Source organism: Sinocyclocheilus rhinocerous, unplaced genomic scaffold (genome assembly GCF_001515625.1).
Source record: "Sinocyclocheilus rhinocerous isolate Xijiao unplaced genomic scaffold, SAMN03320098_v1.1 scaffold1179, whole genome shotgun sequence".
Lineage (NCBI taxonomy): Eukaryota > Metazoa > Chordata > Actinopteri > Cypriniformes > Cyprinidae > Sinocyclocheilus > Sinocyclocheilus rhinocerous.
In genome coordinates, this window is record NW_015664997.1 from 51,437 (window position 1) to 79,418 (window position 27,982).

General features: G+C 37.6%; 1 protein-coding gene across 1 annotated transcript; it reads right to left on the minus strand.

Annotated features, from left to right (window-relative positions):
* Positions 1–204: 204 nt before the first annotated feature.
* Positions 205–27,982, minus strand: LOC107730686 (uncharacterized protein KIAA1107-like). The gene is made up of 19 exons (XM_016541563.1): positions 27,824–27,982; positions 26,153–26,311; positions 23,631–23,810; positions 23,306–23,439; positions 22,991–23,108; positions 18,184–18,273; positions 16,450–16,530; positions 16,242–16,338; positions 14,302–14,390; positions 11,446–11,548; positions 10,628–10,810; positions 10,375–10,548; positions 9,058–9,187; positions 7,956–8,017; positions 5,497–6,079; positions 4,561–4,648; positions 4,327–4,448; positions 2,348–4,225; positions 205–665 (listed from the first exon to the last, which is right to left on the minus strand). The coding sequence occupies exons 2-19, from the start codon at positions 26,254–26,256 to the stop codon at positions 205–207; spliced, it is 4,677 nt and encodes a 1,558-aa protein (XP_016397049.1). The 5' UTR covers positions 26,257–26,311; positions 27,824–27,982.

Consider the following 27,982-nt stretch of genomic DNA (forward strand, 5'->3'; position numbering starts at 1 on the left):
GATCATGAAGACTTGAATTTGGCTTATTCAGTACTCAAATGTTATACCTATCTATGCGATACAGTGGAATACTGCAGTAAGTTTAGTATACCACCCCTATTAATCAAACATTTTTTATTTTATTTATATATATTTTTTTTTATTATTAGGCTATTATTATTATTATACCCTCACTGGGGGTTGAGCCCCCCCCAAATGAAAATCCTAGAATCGTCCCTGTTTGGTACACAACAGTGGAGAAATAAGCTCGGCCCAGCGCTTAAATGTGTCCTTTTCGTGATACAAGTAGTCCCGTTCATTCAAGCAGTCTCGAGACAAGGACAGCGTCTGCTTGATCAAGTACTGTGCAAGGTTTAAATCCTCTGGGACTGAGTTTATGATGCCCAGATTGGATTCTTGGTCAGACAGTAGCTGTCGCAGCAGACTCCAGTCGTTCTCTGCAAACTTACTGTCTTCATTGTCCACTTCCTCTTTATTGTCCTCTGTCTCCACACCTTTACCCTCCTGATGTGCCTCCTCCTGTTGGGGATCATTGCTCCTGTCAGCATCCATGCTTTGTTCGAGGGCTTCTCCCAGGTCCATCTCGTAAATGGGGGACAGGGCTTTAGATGGCCGCCGGTCATGTGTGCAGGTTTGATCCAATGTGTCACAACCATCAAATTCCCCTAAAAATAATTGACAATACTGCACAATGACCAAGTGTTTTATCCTTATGTGGGCTTTAAAAAAAAAAAAAAAACGGGATTTTTCTTGAAGACATGCATTGTTTCTAGCTCCACATGATGTACAAAATCACCCCTAGTGCAACTGTGTCCTCCATGATGCAGTTAAGACAAGCTTGAAATATTAATCCTTTTAAAGATTAAACAGATGAAATAAAATATACTTTGTCTTAGGCAGTTATCCATATCAAGATTTGATTCAATGACACATGCATTACAATTAAGCAGATGTGCAAATCCAAAGTTTTCCATGGAGCAACTCTTGACCTTCCATGTTATCCATGGAGCAACTTCTGAATTCAGGAAAAGGATGGACAGCTGCCATAAAGGTGATGCACAGAGGAAAGCCTACACTGAATGTGTCTCTTTTGTTCACAAGTGCTATAACAGTAAAAGGCCTGTTTTGCCAGCCACTGTATCTCCAGCATAACAAGTTTTGTTCACATACAAAAGATATGAATTCTCTAGCTTTTTATGTTTCTTAAGTCTTAACTTAAAGATACACTGAAAATATAAGGGCCATACTGGCAAAATAATGCTTATTGTTTTACTTCGCAAACGCAAGAAATGCTTTTTGTGAAGATAAAACTCCAAAAAAAACATTAACAGTGATTGGTATCATACAAGTGTGAAAAAAGAGAGACATGAGAAAGACCTTGAGATTGTTTTTCTAGAAACACAACATACAGAAAAAAATTAATAGTTCTACAGAAATCTACAACATAAAAATCTAGAGTTGAGAAAATGTTTATCTACTACAGAACTACAAATGGTGTGATATATTGTGAATGAGAAATAAAAGAAATATATAAAACAAAAACACAAAAATGGATACAAACATAGATGGAGTTTCATAAATGAACAAAATCAATAACAAAACCCAGTATTAGCATGCAAGATTTCCTGGTTTGGTGACTTAACAGACAGAGCCTTAAAAAATAAAGACAACAAAACACTCAACATTGATATTGAGTATAAAAAAATATATAGGTCTAACACATTCGAAACAACATGGTCTATGCAGAAGGTGTGGTCTTTTATGTGTGTTATATTAAAAGGAAGCTTAGCTCACTATATATTTGTGCATATATATATATATATATATATATATATATTGTGGAAAAGTCAACATATTGGCCTACGAGGAAGAAGCTTACTATTCAGTATGGACAATGACAAACAAACAAAAACTACTGAGTTGTACTGGTACAACTGTGACTGCCCAGCAATGCCACAAAACAGATGGTCTGACTCAGCATACTTCACCACACACAGATATATATTTTACTGTAAAAATTTTACTGTAAAGCATGTAAACTTGTTAGTTGCGTTATTTAGGGCATAGTGCCTCAGAGAAGGCATTTAGTTGTGTGTATACTAGCTTATTGAAATATTAGATTGCAAAGGATAGACATTTAAATAAGAGAATGAAAGGAAGGTGGAAAAGGAGGCAGTAGTGTGCTACTATCTAAATCAATGAGCTATCAAGATGTACCCCATTGAAGATGATTGGCGGTCAAAAGAATTGTCTGAATATTTATGCGGAATGGGTCAGGATGGGAGACTGTGAGTGGATGTTTCTGAGGCTGCAGTAGGGGGAGATGGGCTCTAACGTTATACATTACCTGCTGGAGAGTGTGCAGGTGAGCTCGCAGTCAGTTGCGGCTCAGGTAAGTCTAGCCACAAGTCAGCTTTTCTGCTGTCTATATGTTTGGACTGGAGATTGCCATACTGTTCCGCCAGCCGGAGGTCCAGGTGACTAGGGCGCTCCTGAGCAGGAACATCACTGGCGTCTTTGTCTTGCACAGGGGCATCTGATTGATTACATGCACTATCCTCCTGTGGAGATCCCCGGATCTCTGTCAGCAATACTGTGGGTTTGGGCTCCTGTTCATTTTCCTGGTGGTTGGAGATATGGTTGCCCCTCACTGTGTTTGTGGATTGCTGGGAGCAGTAGTCTGTTTTAGAATCGTGAGGTTCACTGTCAAAGACATCGCCATGTGTAAAGGAATCACTTGACTGGTGTGTCAGAGTCGGGGCGCCTCCTTCGCCACATCCAAGTTCCTCACACTCATCCACCGAGAGTAAAACAGAGCGACGGAAGTTAGAGGCTGAATGGTACTCTGGTTGCTCATTCTCTTGCTCTGCAGGATCTTCAAATGCAAGGTTGACAATACCTTGAAACTGTGCCGGTGGTTCGGCAATTGGGGGAGCCATTCTCCTCGGTAACACCTCAACTTCCGATCTTTCATCTTCAGTCTCCTCCTCTTCTTCCTCTTCCTCTTCTTCTTCAGAGGTGAAAAGCTGGTGGTCCTGTACACCCGTCAAGTTTTTTAATGTAGTATCCATTTCACAAGGTTCCTCCTCCATTGGCACCTCATCCTTTCTAATCCAGGATCGTGGTCTTTGACGCCCTACCTCTTCTTCGCTTGTAGTCTCTGCCTCTCGTCCTCTGAGCCGTACCTCCACACGTAGTCCAGCCCCGCTCTCGTACATCTTGAGCTCCTCAGGTGTGCTGGTGTCACTGCTGCTGCGACCCAGGAAGTCAGGGCAACGCATGGTCCCACAGTTTGAAACCCCACGCTCATGGGAACAACAGTCGTCATCCTGCGAGCCGCCAGCATCATAATCCTCTGACCGTGGCTTTATGTCATCAGAAGAAGTAGTGGCACTGCCAGTCTCTGACTCTGGGCTAACTTGGGGATGAAGCCCATTCCATGAGTCCTCTAGGGGTGTCTCAATGCTCCCTAGACTGCAAGGTGTATCAGGAGGGAGGTCTGAGTCCTTTGAGGACTTCATGGAATTGAGGCCTTGTTTTGGTCCCGTGACATGGGGTGGAATGGCATTGCCTGTGGTCAATTTAATTCCGCTCACCTCACTCTGTCCAGAAGTATATGTATGTATGTCCGGAGTTACTGATTGAATCTTCATCTCCTTGCTACTTAATTTACTCACTAGATCACTGCTTTTCTCCATATCTTGAACCTTAGTGGAAGTTCCTGATATAATCTTGGGGACTGCTTCTGGCTGGTCTAGTACAGCTGGGCTGACTAGTGAATGCTGTTCAAGGGAAGGAACAACTTTGGAACTCTCCCGAGAAGGTGTAAACAGTCCCTTGCTTCTTGTCTTACCTTCAGCAGAAGCTGGATTCAACTGCTGAGTGACCTTTTTTAAGTCTGAATGTTTAGGGCTGGATACTGAATCTTTCACAGCAATGCCTGGCTTTTTAGAGCCAGCAGGAGTTGGGTTTTTGACTGCCCCTGAGGATTTTAAAGATGATTTTGTTGGAAGTGTTTCTGGAGCCTTCTGTTTAGGTCCTGTTTTGTTTGTGGCAGCAGGTGACTGCCTGGAGGAAGACGTGGAAGCTTTGATACTGGGCTTTGACTCAGGGATGGCTTTTGTGGTCTTCTTTGTAGTTGCAGGTTTAGATATAGCTTTCTCTACCTCTTTTCTTGGGGAGGCAGGCTTTCTAGAGCTAAGGGCTGAACCAGGTCTGGATGAAGCTGTTTAAAAGAGGAAACAGACAAGACTTGAACTTGTTACTGCTAATAAATGATTATTAGTTCCTAATTATTATTAGATCTGAAGTCTGAGTATTACTTGCCATGGTTATCTGAAAGGCCCGACACAGTGCTTTTGCTCTTTGGATCTGAGCGGGATGTAGGAATTCCAGGTATTGCACGGCTGGTTGTGATAGGTTTAGTCTTGCTTGATTTATTAGTGGGGCTGTAGCAACACAATGATGAACCAAAGATTATCAGATGGAAGAAAGTGGAGATAGAAAAAATAGTGGTACATGTGTGAGGATCACAGCCTGGTTGTTCACAGAACAACTCACCTGCTAGTCTTATCAGTGTCTGTTTTTTGAGCAGGTTTGGTCAGAGGAGATTTTGTTGTTGCCTTGGCTTGAAGTTTTGACCTGAGACCTACAATTTAAAATGATTATTGAGTTTTTACAACAACACAACATTTTTATAAATGACATTGCATGTTGACAATACAGAATATAGTCATTTAAAAACAATCTCAAGCTAATCATTTAAAAAAAAATTTTGTTTAATATATAGCCCAATAATCTAATTAAACAGAGCATTATCCATCAAAATCCTGGTATCAACACAAGAAAGAAAAAAAACAAGAATTGTGATGTTTGTTGTACCTTATTGTAAACTGGTATATGTCCTGCAGAACCTCTGTGCTATCTAAACCTACATTCCTTAAGAACTGTGAGCAAGGTAACAGGCATGTACAAATTTAGTTGTGCTAAGCAGCTTAATGACAAGCTAATTTTGGCATACCCTGCTAAAACCTACTCTGCTGAGCAAAGACTCTCTGAGTCACTCACGCCAGCTAATGAGCAGGGAAAAGAGGAGAGATATCTACATTTTTACCTGGATTTCAAGATTCAGAATTTTCTCACCCTCTCAACTGCAGTACATTCCTTCTCTCCCTATCCTTTCTTTCCTGTTCTAATTTTCTAACTTTTATTGAAACTCAGAAGCACAGACCATACTGTTAATTAACTTCTACTTACAGGGACAGAAGAGTAAACCTGAGGGGGTTATCTCTAATATAAGGAGCTAATCTGAGAAACTGAGAATAGCTTCTTTACTTAAAAGCTGTTTCAGGTCTGATTTTCTGCTCAAACAGTTTTACTGGCTCTGGCTTTTCACAGTAAAACAAGGAAGTAGATGTAGTCGAGTAGTAAACTTGAGATGTAGTAGAGTTTAATTAAGTGTGGTGTGAAGGTAATTATGAATCAAGGTAAATTTACCTGTCGGTGTACTGTGGCCATTCTTTTGTGGACTCCCAGCACTGTTGTCTGGTGAGGTGCTGCCAGAGTTAGATGGGGTATTCTGAGCATTGCTGACCGATTCCTGAGGCAGATCCTTCCCTGACATTGTGTCCTTCTGCACTTTTCCTCCTTTAGTCTGGCCTGCCGAGAGACCAGACCCAGCAGAGGAAGACTTTGGCCTTGCTCCTGGGTTTGGCTTCCTGTCCAGCACCGTCTTCCTTGTGGGTGAACCACGGGCACCTGAAGCGGTGGAATTCTCCCGTGGAGCACCACCACCAGTGCCATTCAACACTGGTTTAACAGTAGACATAGTCTTGGTTTTAGCTGGCGTTTGAGTTGGCTTAACCTTATCATTTTTACTTCTGAGTGAGGCGTTGTTACTAGCTTTTGTTTTCCCAGGATCCGTGTGAGCTGTTGGCCCCAGAGCATCAGACTTCATGGTGCCTGATGCTGCAGCTACAGATCTTGCAGGGGAAGCACGTGGACCCTGTGATACCTTAATAGGAGGATAAGAAGGGCTATCACATGGAGATGAAGTGCCCGAGAGGCATTTTGTAGGTTTCTGTTGCAGATGGGAGAGAGACAGAGAGAGAACGAAAGACTGTGATGGCTTTGCTCATTGTTAATCAGATCAGCAACCCATTTGATACAGTAATCTCAGACATATAAGAGCATAAAGCACAAAACCATGATCTTTGGATTAAAGGCAAAAAAGCACATTCTTCAAAAAAAAAAAAACATAACCGAAGGACAGCTGTTTCCTTAGCCCAAGGTCTCTGTATCCATTTCACTTTGGTCATATTATTTTTTAAGGCTCAATAATTAGATTTTTTTTTCAACTGGCCTTGCCAAGCCAGTAGTTCCTATCTATATTTTAGCACGAAAACACTTGCATATTTATGTGTCAGAAAGAGAAACATTCACATTTTCAACTTTTTATGGGCTACCAGGCCATCCTTATTGCTGAGCCCTAACAACAGCAGCTTCAAGATTCAGCTTATATGATTCTGTCATCCTTAAAGTAAACAAATATTGACCTTCTCTTTAAGAAAATATTTTTCACAGGGAATCCAACTATGTTTTCAGGATCAGTAATTCTGCAGTACATTCCCTGAATCAACCTTAAAGGGGTCATATGATGCGATTTCAATTTTTCCTTTCTCTTTGAAGTGTTACAAGCTCTTGGTGCATAAAGAAGATCTGTAAAGCTGCAAAGACTAAAGTCTCAAATCCAAAGAGATATTCTTTATAAAAGTTAAGGAGTCAACCACGCCTACCTAAAACGGCTCGTTCTAACACACCCCACATGTCTACGTCACGAGCCTTCCAAAAGAGGACACGACTAGAAATCAGTGGTTATATACATAATACATAAATACATAAACTTCGCGCTGTGGATCGCCGGATCGTCTTTCACCGTGGACGAAGCGGAGTCCAGCCCAGGGTCATCACATGTGGTTGCCGCAAGCCCACCGGCCGCTCCTTCGTCGAATCCACCTGCCGCGCCGTTCTCAAGCCTGCCCGCCACCACTCACTCAAGCCCGCCGTGTGTTTCGTTGTGAAAGCGAAACTACTTTGTTTGGCCTTCCAAAAGAGGACACGACTAGAAATCAGTGGTTAAGTTGTATTTACAACACTGTTCCAGAACAGTTCAACCCAAATATTCAGATGTGTGCAGCACATTTTATGGAGGACTGTTTACTGATCCTGGGAAAGTAACGTTAGACTAAAATGCCGGCAGTTCTGACTCACAGTCTGTAAGTACGTTTTCATTTAAAGGATTTGCCACTGACGATTAAAACGCGAGTTTTGGGCAGTGTAGAGTAGCGCTTGTTGTTTGTCATTTCTCAGATCACTCAGAAAGGCAGGGCATAGAGGAGAAACAATAATGTACAGTATGTGGAAAATAATGTGTTTTTTGAACTTTAAACCACATAAACACATTTCATTACACCAAATACACAAAATAATGTTCTTTTTAGCAACATCATATGACCCCTTTAACGTTGTTGTGATGAGACAGCTCTCATCTAACAGCCTTTAAATTTCAGTTCAATCAGCTTGTCTTTCAGTAAAAGAAAACCTTACAAAATCAGAACTCACAGCAGAGCCTATGCCAGTCACTTTATTTCTAGCGGTGAACCGATATTGGGTATTTTAATGGCTGATGCTGATATAGATATCTAGAAAGCAGAATGGCTGAAATAATGCAGATAGATACATTTTACAATTTAATGAAAGCAAATAGGATTGTTAAATTTACTTTAAAAGAACATATTTTACATAAAAAAAGATTACTTCTGTTTATTGGTTGATGCAGACAACCTCAAAATGACTAAATATTGGCTTATTAATCAACCTGGGCCAAACTATCAGTATACGTATCTGTATATCGTTTTTTCAGTTTTACCAAAATAAGCAACAGAATAAAATATTACCTGAGAGCTGGTGAGCACAGGTTTTTTTCCAAGCCGTCTACAGTCTCCTTTATCAAGAGCAGCTGAGAGGGTTGGTGGAGGGAGGAAGAAAGTAAAGGCTAATTTTAGATTACAGACAGCTTCAGTTTAATTAGAACATCCACTCCTGCATAATCAACATTTGCCAAACATTTCCTCAATCACACACGTAAATACTTGCAGACTTGCCATCAGTCACAACCCCAATCAGTAAAAGTGGCAGTGCAGTTCTGCAGAGAACCACTGATTTCCTACTCCTTCAGCACAGATCTAGCCTTTGATCATCTCACAGCTTATCCAGAGCATTCTTTAAAACATTAGAAAAAACAAAAGATCTAGGCTTTCTTCCCAGCAATACAATTGAGCTCTGACTTCACTGTTCTCATCCCCAAAAACTAATTCATAGATCAAATAGCATCGGTGAAAGAATGCAGCTTGAGTGTTTGTGTTTGCTGTTGCATGGCGTATGATTTGCATACCAGGCACTGCATTTGCATGCCTTAATATATGTGAGGGAAAGCAGAATGCAAGCACGACCATGACACCCAAAGCAATGCATAATTTATACTCTAACATATACTGTATATTTCCACCTGCAGAATACAACAACACAAAACCCATTGTATCTAATCGTGGACCCCATTCCCCAACCCCTCTGGAAATGCTTAATGTTTTGATGCAACTGTATTCTAGCTCTCAATGTTCAAAGCATCACAGGGTCATATTAAAGAGATCCGTTCTGATGGCTGTGCTGATGGACTGACAGGAGTTAGGAAGTTATCTAGTGGTGTTTCTCTAACTAGCACTGGCTACCCACTATCCATGCAAAGGAGGGCTCTTCATTACTGCACTGGACCACTAAAAAAAAAAAATACACTCCCCTCCTCCTCCACACATGAACACAAGCGCATTCTGACTGCTGCATGGTTTTGAACACTAAGCTTCCATTGAATGCTGTTCATTTTCGCTCTCATTTTCCTTTTTTTTTATTCTTTACCATATTCCCACATTATTTACATTTAATTTCCATTCCCCTTTCTTTTTCTATTGCTAAATTCTTACCTTTTCTCCTTCCTCTCCTTACCTGCTAGTATTTTTTCTCGATATCTGGGTTGTAGTGCGTCCCATCCTTGTGTGTGCCGCACTGCAAAGAAGGACTGAAGCAGGAAGGTCCAGAGCTTTGTGCGCAGCGAGCACAGCTCACGCCTGAATGGCTACCGGAGGGACAGAATGAGTGAGAGAGGGTGAGCAAGTCAGAGAAAAAGAGAGAGAGAAGGAGGGAGGGTGGATACAACAGCAGGAGAACAGGAGCGAATCAGCAGCTGCTTCAAAGGCTGGTTGTCTTGGCAACCGATCGCCGTTGCCGCCCTCTACCCTTAACAGGATCCTCTCCAGCTAAATGGATAATGTCACTTGCAGTCTGTGTTCCCGCCTTCTGCACCGAATGTTCATTAAAAATAGACCTCTGTATTCTGCCTCAGACTTTCCATCCACAGTTCATTTCTCCCCCTGTCCCTCCCTGCTTTCCTCTATAATGGACATAGAGCCAGATTAGACATGGCCACACCCACGACTCTTGGTCTTTTTCAGACTAATCCATTCTGCCATTTCCCCTGGGATGTGAATTAACTCACAAAGAGACAGGAAGTGACAGAGATGGGCAGAGAGAAACAGAAAATGACAGAGTGACACCATAACCACGAGAGGTGGAGTTCTTAACCATGACCTTTTCTATTTGTAGTGTCACGTACTGTTTACTGTTTAGTTACTGTAATCCAGCCTGGCCACGTACATTATAGGTGAGTTTAAATCCCAGGATCAAATGAGGTGCCTTGTACACGTGCCATTAAATACAGAGAATGTGCTCAGGTATGCACTACTTGTTGAAGCACAGAAAATATATTAATTCTGACAAACAACAAACAAACATTCACTTCCAATGGAGAGTAGTATGGGAGCTGTGTGAAGTTTTGACCATATGCATATTCAGAATTTTCAGATCAGAGGTTTGTGTGCGTTAAAATATTTGAACTTTTGCAGCTAGACCACATGTGACCATCCGACTAGTTGGGATGTATTCAAATCAAAACTATGAGAGCAAGGTGAAAACAACCAATATTTTTGCACTAAAACATTATTCTTTTAAACACTATTTCTGTAGAATGGATAATTATGTAAAACAAATTATTTCTGTGAAATAAATAATTATATTCAGAATAATTATTTTATAATTATTTACGAAAACCTACTATGCTTTTCTTTCAAACATATTAGCTGTCCGTTGTTTTGTGTGGATATAGAACACCGTTTTGTTTGGATCAATAAAAATAAATGATTCATTTACTAAATGATCTGGGTTGTAATTAAACGCTGGCTTGTAGTGTTCTGTTTCTTAGTTTACCTCCACTTCCTCCTGATTGGCTTGATCTTCTGTGATAATGTCTACCTGAGTCGGGTCACCACTCAGTCGGTTCACAGCAGTAAAGAGGTCACAGCAGTTCTCCACAGTAACGCCCTCCCGCACGGCTATACACACCTTCCTCAGTAGAGTGGGGTCACGTGTGAACTCCTCTCTCTGAAACGGTACACGTCTGACTGTCATAGCTGATAAGACATCTTATATCTTATGCCTAAACATCGTCGACTGGTCGTACCCTTCGGAGATCGTGGAAGGCAGCGGTGTGTGTGACCTGGGGCAGGTGTGTGACAATCATCTGCAGACACTCTTCTTGCAGTTCACTAGCCAGACTCAGCACCTGCTTGGCCCATTTCACCTCCGGCAGGCTGCCAATCAGCTGCTCGCAGCCACACAGCAGAGATACTACACTCTGCACCGTCTGAAACACATCACAATGTTACACACATACTCTACACCATCTGGAAAAACATCATCATGAACACTGTCTCATTCATAGAATCCATTTTCCCTGCTTCCTCTGACACATGCTGGTTGCACTGTTAGTGACTGCAAATTTCCTAGTGCAATCCAATTTGCTTCAGCAGTGGTTTACATCACGGCTGGAAATCAGGAGGGGGAAAACCCAGTGTTATACAACTACACTTGGCGGACTGCAGCTGCCGAAATTCTGGGTCTGTGTGTCTGTGTGTGTGCGTGAGAGAAATTTAGGGGACTGCCAGACTATGGGTTAAGTGAATGAGCTGTTTGTGGGCTTAGCGCGCGCACACACACACAAAGCCACTCAATCAAGTCCTCTAATTGTTCTTTAGTCAATAGCCATCCTCAAAACAGAGGCCACAGCTCATCTCAACAATGTCTTATTGTACTATAGGATGCAGACAGAAGCAGAAGGAATGAAGGAAAATATAGGTTGTTGTCTATGCTGTTTCCCACTAAAAAATTGCTTGTAAGCATACTGAATAATTCAGTATCATTAGATCTGTATAAAAACTAAGTCAAAGGAAAGTCCCCACCATAATAGAAAACAAATATATGTCTTTGAGTATTACAAACCATGTTTTTGGTGACAGTATTAAGGCAATCTCTCTGTAGTTCTGGAGGGAGGAGGGCAAAATTCCTTTCTGACCAGCACTTCACAAAGTGCTCAGCTACCCATCTGTAGATTGAAACACACATCAATGAGCGTAAACTTTTATTTTTTTATTGCTTTCATTTTCAAGTACAAATAAGTAAAATTCAGAAACTTACTTCCTGCACAATTCCTGCTAACCTTCAAAAGTAATTTTGACCACTGTAGCTTAAAAAAAAAACATAGTTCCTTCAAATTCCTTCATAATTTACCTAATTATGTGTCATTCCAACCCTGTAGTTTTGTATGTGTGTGTGTGTGTGTGTGTGTGTGTGTGTGTGTAGGTAACACAAATGGAGACGTTTTGAAGAATGTCCAGTCTACTCCATACAACCAGTATGGCACAGTAATAATTTATTCTGTCAGACTTCAAAAAGCACAAAATTGTACCATAAAAGTGTTAAGGTTATTAGTAAAACTTCAGTTTCAGCATGTTCCTCACACAAAAGCTATCATACATCCTTAGAAAACTTGGAATATAGTGCACTAGTCATATGGACTACTTTTGTAGCACTTTTATTGTTTTATTGTCTTTTTTTTTTTGGGATCTTGTCAGCATAAATCTGTCAATATAAAAAAAATCTGAAAATATTCATGCCAAACATCTGTGTTCAAACAAGAGAAGAAAAAACATTTCAAACAGCATGTGAAAATGATGACAGAACTGCTTACACTCTTAAAAATAAAGGTGCTTCACGATGCCATAGAAGAACCTTTTTGTCTAAAGGGTTCCATAAAGAACCTTTAACACCTGAAGAACCTTTCTGTTTCACAAAAGGTTCTTTGTGGCGAAAGAAGGTTCTTCAGATTATAAAAAGGTAAGAAAGAGATGGTTCTTTAAAGAACCTTTGACTGAATGGTTCTTTGTGGAACCAAAAATGGTTCTTCTATGGCATCGCTTGAAGAACTTTTTGAAGCACCTTTATTTTTAAGAGTGTAGCGTGGGCAAAACAACCAAAATCTTAAATCCTGATATGAATCATTTTAAATCATGACTGTGATAAACAATACCTAATAATTATTAGGTTTGTCATGTGTCACAATCCTCAAGATTACCATAAAACAAATAACTAAACAGAAATTATTATATGTATATGTCCAACTTTACACATACACATATAGTATACTTATAAAGCATTATATACTGATAGCAGATCTCAACTGGTTGATAATTTATGTCAGTGACAAATTTAAACTACTCTAACCTTCTAAATGTGAACTATATGAGGCATTTAGGTATTAAAAACATTAACATTATAAGTTTCTGTAAAGCTGCTTTGAAACTATGTGTATTGTGCAAAGCTCTATACAAATAACATTTTATTTCTGGAAGAGTTATCCCAATGATCTAGGTTAGTAACACCAGGGCAGCAGGTTCAGCTGGCACTGAACTGAAAGCAGCAGTGCTGCGCTTATCTTATCATCAGATCACTGATGCTGTACTGAGAGCTTCTCATCATGATGCATGACTCTTCACCCTCCTACCCGCTGCGGCGGCAGCACCAAAACATCACAGAAACAACACACACGCACACAGTCTCTCTCTTTCTATCTCTGAGACACTGGAAAAATCCCGACCTACATTCACACGCTTCTCTGAGCTGCTTTACCGCAGTGCGCTGAGTTTAGAGCAAAGGGAAGTAAATGACAGAGTTGACTAATTAAGTAATGGAGATGGTACTAACTTATTAAAGGCCAAATATTTATTTTTTTCTGCCGTCCATGTTGTCAGTCAAAGAATCTTGGGACACATACTTATTAATATTTCTATCTATTTGTGTTACCCCTACAAAATTAGAGTAAAATCAAAGAGGACTTTATTGAGAAATGTTCTGCATTGCCACCACAATCTAAACCACAATTTTTTATTCAAATCAGTCTTTTTGTACTGCCTAGAGGTCCTTTTTTTTACGTACTTTTCTAAAGAGAAACACACACAAGAAAAAAATTAATAAATAAATAAATACATAAAAATAAAAACTGATAAGAACCCAGACTTGACAAAGATGTAAGATCAAGTCCATAAGGTGCTGGAGAAATATTTTGTAAAAATTTGTAATTTTTGCTGGTTTGCATGTTTTGAGGCACTGAGAAACAGAATTGGTTTTGTGCGAGCGAGTAAACAGAACTATATAAATCTACTTCTGTCTGGAGTCTTGCACATATATTTGACTACAAATGTAATTCAAATGAATACTTAAAAAGAACTGTATCTGTATAAAAATAACTGTAACAACAAAACGTTCTGTACATTTTGACTGATTTTTAATTGATTCATTATTAACTGTTAAAAGGTATTTTATGCAAAGGTGCAAATGTTAAAGATGTAATGACAAACGTTAATGTAGCAAACTGATGTAAGTGTAAGCACATTTATAACAACAGAGACAAAAAAATATATTGATAAAGAGTTGCCTACTCTTTTATAGGCAAAAGGCCAATCTCCATCTTTTTATTTATTTTTTTGGCTTAACAATTGTGCCAAACATTAACATTCGATGTGAAAATGGGTTTGATTTAAATGTTTAATAAATATCTGCAAAACTGACTGCATCCACATTTGGACAGAAGCATAACCTCAGAAATAGAAAGCATTTTTGAAACGTGTATTATTTATTGATTTATTTAGTCATTTATTATTTAGTAATTCATTTGCACTGTACAGTATACACATACAGTATGACTCTTAATGGAGTAGTACAATCAGAAAAGAAGGGAGAGTTTTTTAAAACCCATTATTTAAAGCAGTAGCATCCACAGAAGTGCAAAAACTGTCTCACCTCACACAGGAGCAGTAGAGATCGTGCAGGCCTATAGAGTGGGTAATGGCGAGGCACTCCAGTATAGATCTCTGAACCCCATCAACAGGCTAAAGAAAATGAGAAGAAGGACTGACTCTTGATATTCACACCTCATCTTAGAAACTTTAGTGGATCAATAGCCTGAAACCTGTCATAAGCTAATATACAGTGTAGAGTTCAGCTGTCTGAGCTTGTGTTTAATTCCATTTTATACAACTTAAATCAATCACAGTTAATCTGAAGAAATTCCTGAAAGCTACAGATTGCAAACTTTGGCATATTTGGATTATTTAAAAAAAAATTGCTATCACAAAGCACCTGATTACCAGTAAATGATGGAGAAATACCTCTTTACAGGTTATTACAAATCATATAAGGGGAAAATTAAAGCCATTCTATTCTTTGTATGGTACAATTTTATGGTCAATGAAGTTTAACAAGTGAAATCACCCACGAGCGAATCACCGTCAATCACAGAAATATCAATGTGAACTACAGAAAAAACTATATCTTGACACACGTATCAGGCAAAAAGGAGATATTTGCAAAATGGAATCAAAAGCATTATGTCTGTTCCACTGAATTATTGACATAATTATAGAATTAGGTGTTAACTGTTTAAAGATATGAGACTTGCATACGCCTTTGTCCTTTTAAAGTGTGAACAATGTTGTTTTATTTAATTTTACTATATATCATATTGTGTTTGCATGTGTTTTGATGGAGTTTGTAAAAACAATATTTGTGCGAGTGAGATGAGAAAAGACCTCTGCTGCATTAATTGATTCTATGCGAGTTAATAGGAAATTGGCAAAGTGTATTGTTTAAATAAATAAATAAAAAATGCATTATTTGCTATAAAATGAAGTGAATAATTGAATAAATGCTGTTTTCAATTAAATGCTGTTTAAAGAATCCCAACAAAAATTGTTTTACAGTTTCCACAAAAATATTAAGCAGCACAACATTGATAATGATAGGAATCAGAACTTAAGAATGATTTCTGAAGAATCATGTGACGCTGAAGACTGCTGTAATGGCTGCTGAAAATTCAGCTTTACCATCACGCATAAAGATATTTTACAATAAAATATTTTTACTCTATTTTTTATAAAATAACTGCAGCTTTGGTAAAAATAAGAGATTTGTTACAAAAACATAAAAAAAACAACCTCAAATTCAAAATCTTTGAATAGTATATTAAAAGTATTATGCATTTCTGTAGGGGAAAGACTAAATTCTCCATATACCTTTAATCAAGTCTTTCCTATACTTAAACAGTCAAATTATTTTGAAAGAGGAGAGGGAGTAAACACATTCATCTTTTATCTCTGTGTAGGATGAAATTACTAATTGAAAGGACACAAACTAGCCTGGTCTTAAAGCTGGTCTTGAAAAGTGGGAGTGAGAATGAGAGACTCTGAAGCACAAACAAAACAGCTTTTCACAAATTTTGAGAGGGCTGTCAAACACTATGCTTCCTGACTTATGCTGCCTCCCACTACTGCTTTTGTATCAGAGAGCTCATGACAATCTGCACTTGCAGTGTAAACATGGCGTGAGTCTGCTGCAGTGCTTCTATTCTAAGAGAAGTAGAAAAAATGGCAAAATATGGCTGAAGAGAGAGATGTTACACCCATATCTGAGGAACTTAAATGGGAGGAATCCTCGTCTGGAGCCACACCAGAGGGATAGGGCCATGTGTTTTTGGCTGACAAATTAAATGCTCTACAAAAGCTGAATCAATGCCCAGACTTTACTCGCTCACAAATACAAATCACATAGTGTGTCCCTAAAGGCTTATAAGTTACACGATGATGGTGCTACCTGACAACAGACTCGCTGCTTAACAGGACTATTTACGTTCCTCACCTCTAATAGACTGAATGTGTGTGCCGTGACCCCATCCTCTCGCTTACCTTGGGGAAAAAGTGGCAATAGTCCCGAGTCAGGACCATCTCGGCCATGTCTTTCAGCCCCTCCAGGCCTAGCATGTCTGCTGCTAACACAACCTGACTGAAATCAAAGGCAAACACACACATCTTGACATTTCTGCGAAGTCTCGCCATTGCATTTTTGCATTTATAACACTGGAAAAGAGGAAATGTCACTACAGAGGGTCTTTACCTGACATTTGTTCCTGGTGGGAAGTCTAGAATGGCACCATACATGAAATGAAGCAGAATCTCCATTTCATCTGGACCCAGACTGATTGAAAGATTTTTTTTTTTTAAATAAATTCAGATTATATGACATTTTACAAACTCAAGACTGGGCTAACATTTTATGATGAGACTTTATTTGTTAACATTACTTAATGCATTTCCTAATATATTTTTATAACATGAATCTATCTTTGTTAATGTTACGTAGTAAAAAACTATGATTACTGAGGTAGTAAGATTACTAAGTTTAATAAATGCTGTACAAGTATTCACGTTAATTATGTAGTTTGTAGTTAACTAACATTAAAAAATGAGACCTTTTTATAAGTGTTAGCAAGATCCGTTTTTTTTTTCTTTTTCCCAAAATCTGCTGTTAAAGACCCCATTAAATTATTTGCAAAACACAATTTTTACTTCTCTGCTGATGTATTTCCTATTGAAAAAGGAAGTTGGGGTGGACATATTTAGTTTATGTCACAGCATGGCAAAATCAAGATTCAACCATTGAGGATTTCTGGCCACCACCTACATCTTTACCTACTCTTGCAGACCAGCCAGAATCAGAGATCAAACTATCAGAACAAGCTCCAAAGATGAAGATCTTCTGATGAAGAGGGTTATAGTGTACTATCAATATTAATAAAAATAAAAATACATTTTTCAGTAAGTTATCACAGAGCTACAAAATAGTATTATGCTATCCTGCTCTTTGACCATTTACAGTAAAAGCTAAATGTGGTTTTAGAATAAAATCAGCTGTGATCTCATACATGGACTAAAATTCAAAAAAGTCTCATATTGACACACATCATGGGTTGAACCGCCTGGCATGAAACACTACACAAAGTATCCTGGTTTTCCCAGATACAGACTGAGTTATGAATAATTATATTCATAGCTGGTAGGCTGGAAGATCCTCATCTGGTAGAACGCCTGACTGAGAACTCACGCTGAACTCTGGGACATGTGTGATCACACACATGACCTCTTAAATTAAAGGAGACATATTATGCCCCTTTTTACAATATGTAATATGCTTTGCTCAAACTTTCGCCATGGCATTAGAACTAGTACACCGCTGTCACTTGCGAAAACACAATAACGGCACTGTGGGTGGACACTTACAGATTAAGGGGCGGTAATATTATAATGAGATCCCTTTGCCACATCACCAGATGATTTATTATATATAGAAGCAGAAACGCGCTGTTTTTCAGGCCTGTCTCTTTAAATGCAAATGAGCTGCTGCGCAGAAAAAGGCTTACCAAAACAAAGTTACTGGGTTAATCTTTTTCACGTTTCCTTTGTTGGTAGATGCACCAGGGACCTGATTATACCATTTTAAACCTGGAAAAGTCAGATTTTCATGATATGTCACCTTTAACTGGAGATCAAAGCCGTTTGTGAAGATAAGTGGTTATCAACTGTTGTTAAAGTGGCCTGCAGTATCAAGGTTAATATATATGGTAAGCAAAAAACATTAATAGGTGCCCTGAACCTCAAGAGTTTCTAGTAAGAGAAATCGGTAAAATAGGGACTGACAAGAGCTACATAGAGTTTATTATAATAATTGGCTGGCTGTACAGTACCCTTTACGCATACTTTCCCTTCTAAGCATGACAAAGTATTTGATATGTGTATTTGTACTATATTGCAATCATATATCCCATGTTGATGGGTGTCCTGCATAACCTACCCCTGCAGAGTGATACACTGACGCAAACTCTCCATCCAGCTGCCACACAGCATTGCTCGGAAATACTCTGAGCGCGCACATAGAATGGCCCTGTGGGAAAGGAGAAACACACATACACACACAGACAGACAACGTCAGCTTCCCCTATCACTCACACACGCTTCACACCACATTACCCCGGCTCGATATTTGTAAAGCAGCCCCAGGACATGTATGTGCATGTGTGTATTTGTGTGTATTATTCACTGACTGATATGCTTGGGAATGTAGGTAAAAAAAATCAAGAAAATAAAGAAGACCTCATGAAATTGGGGAAGGGAGATGTAATGGTTTATTTAAGAATTATTTTAGAAAATGATGACGACTGTGGCTCTGACTTAAAACCTAGAGAGCTGATTAACTAGGTTTTAACATTGTCCTGAAGATAAAGAAACAGAAAAATCATTTAAAAATATAGTTCTAAACAAATGCTCCAAGTTCTTAGAAATGTACTATTTTTTATGTTTGTGGACTTCATATGGGTTTGAAAAACTTTTACTGTATACTATTTTCAAATATTATTAAGCAGTTTTGTTAAAATATATTTCTATTATGACAACATGACAAGATGGTTTGGAAATGACAACATTAATGTATTTGGTCTTTGCAGAACTGATCTGCTATGCTGTAGAGCAAGTACTGCCAATACATACACAGACATGCTGCAAGAATGTGAGACACACTGATAGCATACATGAAATTACCCATAGCAGATCTACACAAGTGGAGCTGGGGGAGGTGGAGGGTTTCTGATAGCACACTGCAACACTTCCTTACAGCAAACACTGAACCAATTTTTTTAAATGTTGATTAACAAGCTCACTGGCTGCAGATGCAACAGAGACCAATCAGTTTGTGCCTTGTAGTGGATAATATGATAGCTAGCAGACTGCATTAAAGATAACTGCCTGTGCCACCTAGAGTCTCATTACATAACTAGATATTTTTAAATAAAAAATAAGAAAAGATTATGCTTAATATAACTATATGTTAGAGGTGTAATGGTACACATATTTTCACCAAAAAATGTTTGTATGGGTGCACGTGTGTGCCAAAAGAATACAGTATTGTTTGAACCACTGCATGTGAGGAACTTCTCTGTGTGCATAACATAACGTGTCTGAAAAATAGCGCACACAGACCAGCTGCAGGAAAAGTGCATGATGCAAACTGTCTTCAATATTAGATGTGCTTTGTATTATATTAATGCATTTGAATTGTATTTTCCTTAGTGCACAACTTACATCCTATGGCTGTATACTTGTATACCTGTAAATGTTACAAATTCATGCATGCATTTCAATTTTGCAGAAAGGCCCATCCTGACAGCAAGCAAATTTTTTAATAAATAAAAAAAGTATTGTTTTTTTTTTATTTACCCCCACTGTACCGAACCATAACAAAAACTGGGGCACATACTGAACATTAATTTTTGTGCATATGCAAAATTTGTTCAGCAAAAATGCTAACATGCTATTCTAATGTTATAAATTTAAGAGGTGTATTCAAGTCATTTTAATGTGTATTCAAGCATAAATGACATTTTTTAGGTACTTTTTAGTAAGTGAATAGATCCAGACAAAGAAAATATCTTTGACACATTTCCCTATGATTAATTTTCACATTTTCTTTGCGGTCAAGTGTGGATTTTTTTGTACTGTTCATGAAGAATAGCATAAACTATTCATAAAAACGGTTAATCTAACCAGTTTATGAGGCAACAGGCTTGTGTTATCAAACTGCATTTCCCATCATCCTCTACAGCAGCACATGAATGATAAAATAAAAAGATAATGCATAAATTACACACTTAATGCACAACCTTTGCTCTTCATTTGTTGCACCAAATCATAATTACGATTTCTGAAGCCATAAGTAGAAACTTCGCTGAAGGCAGAATTACATACAGCTGGTACATACATTCATATGCTCTATAATCTCTCTTTTGTCCCACATCTTCTTCTCCCTCCCAGTCCTCCTTTATCTCTCTCTCAGCCACCAGCCCTATTATTCTCCATATGTCATAAACATTCACTATAAATAGATTCTTTTTTTCTAATGTGTCACTAGCTCCTGGTCTCCTCTCAGAACAAACTGCAGCTTTTACAGTGATGACTGAGGGAGGCTAAAAATAACACTTCCAAAAAAAATTGTCTACATTTTTTTTGCCTTGGTCAATTTTGTTCTCACTTGATGAATAGATTGTGGCAGCGATGGATCTATTTCAGAGGAAGCATCTCCAATTGTTGTCCATTTCGTTCATTTGTCAGACAGCCCTCAGATGCACACTCCACTCTATTGCTTTTTCACAGCTTGATATCCATTCCAGTAAAATGATAAAACAAAATCCCACTTTTCACACAAATTCGTAGAACTGCTATTGTGAAACTGCTATTTACTGGTTACATTTAGGCAGATTAGAAGCCTGAAAGTGTCATACTCAAAGCGAAAATATTACCATTGGACCAATGGTAATCAAACTGTATTTAACTGACGATACACACATTTATCCACTGACCTACAAAATTCAGCGACAGTCAATGGCTGTTAATGACACTGACAAATTGGATATGTCATAAGTTTAACTGGCTAATTAGATTTATTATTCCCTCTAAAATAATGTAATGTTGTTTTATGTGAAAAAAACAGCAATTCAGTTTTCCAGAGAAATGATTTTTGGACATTTCTAATTGTAACAGGTGTCATTTCAGTTTCAAATTATAAAACAAATTAATACAAATATATATATATATATATATTTGTACAATGGTCTATTTAATATTCATAAGTTAGCCATGCATGAAAGTTAAGCACTTTAAATAAGTAATAAGATTTATTGCTCCCTCTAAAATATTTTAATGTTGTTTTATGTAAAATAAAAAAATTAATAACACTTCATTTCCCTCCCAAAATTGTCATTTAAATGATTTTTGGACATTTCTAATTAAAATGTTATCATTTCATTTTCAGATTAGAAAAATCCATATTATTAATTAATCTACTTTAAAGCATAATTTTAAATTATTTGTACAAGTTCCATTTAATATTCATAAGCTAGCCATGCGTGAAGTTCCACGAGTACATCTGTGCAAACCAACCCCAAACTGTCCCCACTAATTATTTAAAACAAAGTTATGCTAATGTACCTGCTTTACAGTGAATTACAGCTGATTATATAGCATTTCATTCTGTGTGTGTCCGCAAGAGGCACATATGTGTGTCATGAAAGATCATCCTCATGGGAGATGTATGGACAGATGAGGGAGGGTTGATGAAAGTGAATGGGAGATGAGACAGGGATTATCAGTGCTGGTTCGGTGTGTGTATCCTGCAGTGAGCCTGACAGATCTGCAGCAGTCACCTCAGGTCTGACATACTGATCAGGACTGCAGACGTCTTTCTCCATCCATACAACCCAAACCTGCAGAGATGTTGCTCCCGGCTGATGATGAGGGAGAGCCTGTTGCTATAGTAACAGGTCATGGCAACTGCTCTAACCTCTGCAGCACCAAACAAAGGTGCCAACGAAATACTCAATGACAGAAAACTATACAGTTTTAACAGTGTTGTAATTCATCTTCAGAACATGACCTGCGTTGTACACGCATATCATTAGAGATTAATCACTACAGATTAGTGTGTTGTATGCAAAATATGATGTTTTGTATATTGGTTTTCAATGCTAGATTAGATTCACGTAGTAAAACAATTTTTTTTTCTGATTAGTTTCGCCTTTACTGGTTCATGAAGGAGTAAACTGTAATTCTGCCACCTTCTGGGCATTTATGATTTAGCAACATAAACTGACTTCACTGAAGTCAGACCGTCCAGCACTGATTGAAAATTAGGGATGCACAGGACCAGGTATCGGCTGATATTAGAGATTTTTTTTTTCTATCGGCATCAAGCTATATTGCATTTACATTTACTGATAAATATGTGTAGAGAAACTTACAAAGGTGTGAATATAATCTGTGTGTCATCTGAAGATTTTTGATCCAGTCACTGTCTTCCAAGCTCTGTACGCAACTCAAATACTCCGCTCTCACTCTGTTGTCAGTTAATGTGACGCATGAACTTGCGCCTCGACTTTTTTGTCAATTCAAATGTGGTAAGACTTCACATTTGCATTGCCATCACTGACATCACTATGGTTACAGTGGATAGTTCCTATTGCACAAAAATTGGATACATCCCATTGCACCAAAATCCTATTTACAAAATTTTGGATTTTACTGATGTTATCAAGGACTTTTCAGATAGAAAAACAAGGAAGAAAAGTATCTAAAGTCATGTAATTTGAATTTATTTGTACACAAATTGAAATGTCTATGAATTGACTAATGGCCTAGTGGCATTTTTACTTGGGGTAGGGAGGCCTACTGCAATGCTGTAGCCCAGGGACCTCTGGTTATCTAAAGGCGCCCCTGCTTGAGCTGCATGAACTTGTGTAAAACCTGAGGATCAAGGAGCCTGAGGTTTCAAAGAGCATCTTGTGCTTCAATGGAAGAAAGAAAACCTGACCTTTTTTCCACTGTACGGTTACAAGGTCACATATTTGCCTATTTGATTACTGGCCTAGAAATCTTAAATATTTCTTCATGATTTTAAGCCATAATTTTGTTTTAAATTTTCCATAATTCTAGAACTTCCTTTTTTACTAGTTTAAATGAAAATGACTACCAGCTTTACAAGCAAATACAAGCAGATACAAGCAAATGACTAAATGTATGCCAGAGCTGCAGAAAGCTGATCGTGATTATTTTACCTGTGTGCTGAAAAGACTCTATCTGCCACCTGGATGCTGATGTCAGACATATCAGCCCTCTGATACAGAGCCAAAAGATCTGCCCCAAGCCCTGATGCTGGCTCTAAATGCTCTGAACCTGACAAACAAACAAAAATTAAGCAGAATGAGTGACACGGCCACAGCATGTAATGGTGGCTCTTACTTTTCACATTCAGACATTAGCACCAATGCAGCCCCAGTGGGCAGAACATATCAGTAAATAGTAATATGATTTCAGGATCAAATCAGTAATGAAAGAAATATGTAAACTGTATCTGGAAAAGGTGTCCTTACCTGGGTCAGAGCTGACCTTAGAGTCAACATCATGGCCGTCTGCAGCAGTGCCGTTCACAACCAGCGAGTGGCCGTTGTGTATATTTAAGGCACTATTCTCCTTCACCAGGCACTTGTCTTCTGTGTACACTTTTCTGTTACAGAAAGCGCAACATGTAATATTTTACTAAACATATGTAGCTCAAGTCTTTTACAGACTGGTACAAGACTGATCCATGGTTTTATTTTACATTTTTAAAGGAAGAAAAACACCTTAATTTTAATGCAATTAATAATAGTAATAATCAAGTTGGTGTAGAGAAATATAGGAAATGCCATTTTGTACTGTATAAAGTCCTTGAGGGCTGCAGGTTCAATCCCCTGCAGGTGAATAACAGGTGTAGTTGCTTCGGTTCCATGCAGGAGGTGAGGAGCTCGGGCCAGCAGCACCGCCCTGTGGGCCTTCAGCCGAACAGCAGAACCCCCACACAGAGTGACGTCAGTCTCCTGCTCCTCCTGCAGCAGCCTGTTAGAGAACGAGATCTTCATCAAAATAACATAAAACCAAATGCAGCAGTTCCTTTACTGGAATAACATTTAGTCAGCACCCCTTGCTATTTTGCCTCAATCAGCAAAACACTGCTGAGAGATTTTTTTATGCTACTTATTAATGATTTTTAATATTAAAAATAGGTGTGAAAATGCAAGAAAAAATAGGCAAAAATAATGTAGCCTAGTGGTTCAAAATCTGGGCTGAAAACCAAAATTCGTAATCTAACACTAACAATTTCACTAGAACTGCTGTATAAACAGACATACATTTCTATTCTAAGGTTCTATAGTGTTACGGAGGCCTGTTTCCTCCTGAGTTTAAAATATGAATAAAAAGTCACACTATAAGATATAAAGTTGAAATTATGAAATAATTCTCAATTATGAGAAATAAGAGATAAAGTCACTCTGTGAGACACAAAGTCACAATTGTAAGATATAAAGCTGCAATTACCTTTTTTATTATTTTTGGTACTAACCATAGACAGGCTTCTACAGTACTGCAGCATATAAAGTCCAAGAAAGAGCAAAGGAAAGGAAAACTATTATTAAGTATCACATATACTGGAGGTACTAAATCTCTCCCTTCAACTTCACATCCACATCACTGTCAGCATCGTTTTGGCATCTTCTACTGCAGTGCGACTAATCTAGGTGACCCAGAATCCCAAATTGCCCTAGGCCTTGGTGCTGGGTGTTGGTGTGACTGCAGTCCTCTCTCTCCTCTGATGTAAGCATAGAGAGATGAAGAAGTGGAGAAGGGAGTTGCACTAAAACTGCTGTTCCATCAGTAGTAATTAATTACAGCACCAAGTGTGATGCCACAAGCTTACAGATGGCAAAAGTCTACAGTGAACTTCAGTTTGGAATAGGGCTGCACGATAAATCGCATGCGATATTTAACGCGCATCTTATCAGTAAAGCCGGTTCTGTAATCAGCGGTAAATCTCCATCACGTGCCTGCTTTCACATTACCGCTGATTACAGAACCGGCTTTCTGACAAGATGCGCGTTAAATATCGCATGCGATTTATCGTGCAGCCCTAGTTTGGAATGAAAAAGGGTACCTTTCAACAGTTGGGAATCACTGAAAACATGTTTGGTTTCTTCTTTCAAGACTAGTGGTGCATGGAACAGTCTTCATCACTCAAAAGAACAATAGTAAGGGTTGTACCAATATTACAGTTCTGGCCAATACTGATAATTTAGTTGATAATAATTGTATTATTATGGGCAATAACTAATAAATGGCGAATATTACAGTTCAAATACTATTTTGTCAAAATAATTAAAAATAAAAAACACTGAAAACTAAAATCATTTTAACTGCTAAGTGAATTTAGGCATCACAACAATGTAATGTGCAGTGTGGAAAAAATGAATATTCATGATGAGATTACAAACCAACAATGTTTAAATTACTAGTAATAATTTAATTATTAGTGGTTCTAAAATTTTAATTAATTGAGTGTCAGATGACAGCAAAGGTAATGTAAATCTAAAAATAGAGGAAATGAGCATGCACAATTTAAAGGGGTCATATGATGCGATTTCTATTTTTCCTTTTCTTTAGCGTGTTATGTAGCTATTTGTGCATGTATAAGATCTGCAGAGTTACAAAGCTCAAAGCTCAAAGTCTCCCACAAAAGGATTTATTCTATCTAAAAGAGAAGGCTGATCCAGACCGGAGGAACTACAATAATGTACAGTATTTGAAAAATGATGTGTTTTTTTAACATTAAAGCATGTCAACATATTCTGTTACACCAAATACACAAAATAATGATCTTTAAAATAGCATCATATGACCCCTTTAATATTCAATAACGAAATCGAAATGCTATCCGATGACGAAAAATATCAATATCAATACAGAAATAAATAAATAAGTAAATAAATCTAATATCAGATGTGTGGTACTGACATATTGTGCATACATAAACAATAAGTCTATTTTTCCTTAAATGCTGTCTTTTTTAATGCTACACTGGTGAACAGAATTATTTATTTAAAATAATGTCCTAATAAAAAAATTTCTTAATAAATATTTTGAATAAAAACGTCTCTCTTTTTTTTAATTCCTAACTTTTAATTCGCAGACTACATGTACACATAAAGCAAATGCTCACAGTTTGCATATGAAATCACCGAAGGGAGCGGCATGAGCTGTAAACATTAAAGCAGGTTGGCGTGATTTGACTACACTGGTTTATAAGGGTGCATCATATAACAACAATGATATTCCAGGCTCTGAAAATTTCAGACAAGCTTTGAAAAAGAATAGCAAAGGTCTTTCATGTTAAAGGTGCTAATTACCGGTTAAGATCTCTTGACAGAGCATTTGCCAATCGCTTCTTCAGCTGATTTCTGCATTTGCGCTCTTTAGCTTGGAACTCCCTGGCAGTCTCAGTGGACGACATGTTATTACCAAACTGCTGAGCCCATACATCAGCACATTTCTGTGATGATAAATATCTGATGAGAGAAACAGGAAACCACATATTTATTATACAACAATAAATCATGATGATCACAAATGTACTATTTAATTATGCTTTTGTCAAAAGTGTCCTATTAGTACATTTATAAGAAAAACAGTCATTGTGGTCCATCAGTATGGGCTTTGTTTTATTTGTTAATTTTGTCTTTATTTCGTTTTAGTCCATATAGGACAAAAAAATTATTCCAGTGTGAAATGTACAGCAATATATATCCACTGGGAAGAAATCTATCAAATAAATATAACATATAATATACATAATCTTTTAATTATTTATTATGTATTTGTACAATTAAGTTTTATGTACAAAAGAAATGCTATCAATATTGCTGTCACTATATGTATTATTTTTATTATTATATGTTATTATGGAAATGAAAAATGAGGAGGGTCAGATTTTTATTACCATCATACACAATATCAAAAAACCAACACCATATTACACCAAAATCCACTTGAATGTTGATGAAGGTTATGATTAGATCTTAATTCTTGAGATGATGTGGAAAAAACCTTTAACAGATGAAATATAGTTTTAAGAGGTAAACTTATTAAATATAATTTATAATCTCTCTCTCTCTCTCTCTCTCTAGTATACAGTATATACAATTAAGTCATATTTATATGAAACAATATTTAAAATTCCTTCTAAAATTGATTTGAAACTGTAAAGTGTATTAACCCTTACCCGGGCTTTTAGAACTGACACACTTCTGCTAAATAGGGTTAAGTTACCCAGTCAGATCTTTGACCACTAGACATGCATTTTAATCTAGTATACAGTATATACAATTAAGTAATATTTATATGAAACAATATTTAAAATTCCTTCTAAAATTGATTTGAAACTGTAAAGTGTATTAACCCTTACCCGGGCTTTTAGAACTGACACACTTCTGCTAAATAGGGTTAAGTTACCCAGTCAGATCTTTGACCACTAGACATGCATTTTAATAATAAAGTAAATGATGTATTATTAAAGGGTAGACTCATCTGGCTTATTTGCTTTTAAGAGACAAATTAAAGTCTTGCGAATATTATAAAGCTTAGATAAACAAATCTGATCTCCATTCATTCAATGTTCATGTCACTGTTAGCATGGTTAGCATTAACACCTTTGAATTGCCATAACAGAGAGCAATCAAAACAAGCCTGCTTGAATAAACAAGTCATAAAATAATAATATTTACACAAAATCTCACCAAATATTCCACACTGTTGTGCTAGATGTTTTAATAAATGGGTGTGAAAGTGCATTCATTGATCCAGAATACTAACCATTAGCCTTTAAACTGTCATCATTAACCAAAAAGAGATATTTCTATTATTTATACCTATAAGTTCATCTACATTTACGTTACTTACAAAAAGAGGAATATTCATATCGCCCTGCAAATGATAAAACCAGACCACTGAGGCACAATGACATTTCAAAAGCATCCGTGAGGCGGTCGTGTTGTCAATAACAACTGGATGAGGAGACTTACCTCACGCACTGAACACCGCATCATTCTCAAAGTTAAACATCCACATCTGCGCTTAAACGTGCACAAGTGATTCTGATAGCGAAAGTCAATTTTAGCAGTCCACGCGAAACTACAACTAACACAACCTTCACAATGTACATGGTTGGCTGGGAGTTGAGA

Bases quoted from the DNA above. Each gene is read 5' to 3' on its own strand.
- LOC107730686 (XM_016541563.1), bottom strand. From the start codon at position 26,256: ATGTCGTCCACTGAGACTGCCAGGGAGTTCCAAGCTAAAGAGCGCAAA. The intron at 14,391-16,241 runs GTAAGCGAGAGG...CATTTTCTTTAG, and splicing joins ATTGCCACTTTTTCCCCAAG to CCTGTTGATGGGGTTCAGAG. The intron at 10,549-10,627 runs GTACGACCAGTC...GTACCGTTTCAG, and splicing joins CCTTCCACGATCTCCGAAGG to AGAGAGGAGTTCACACGTGA.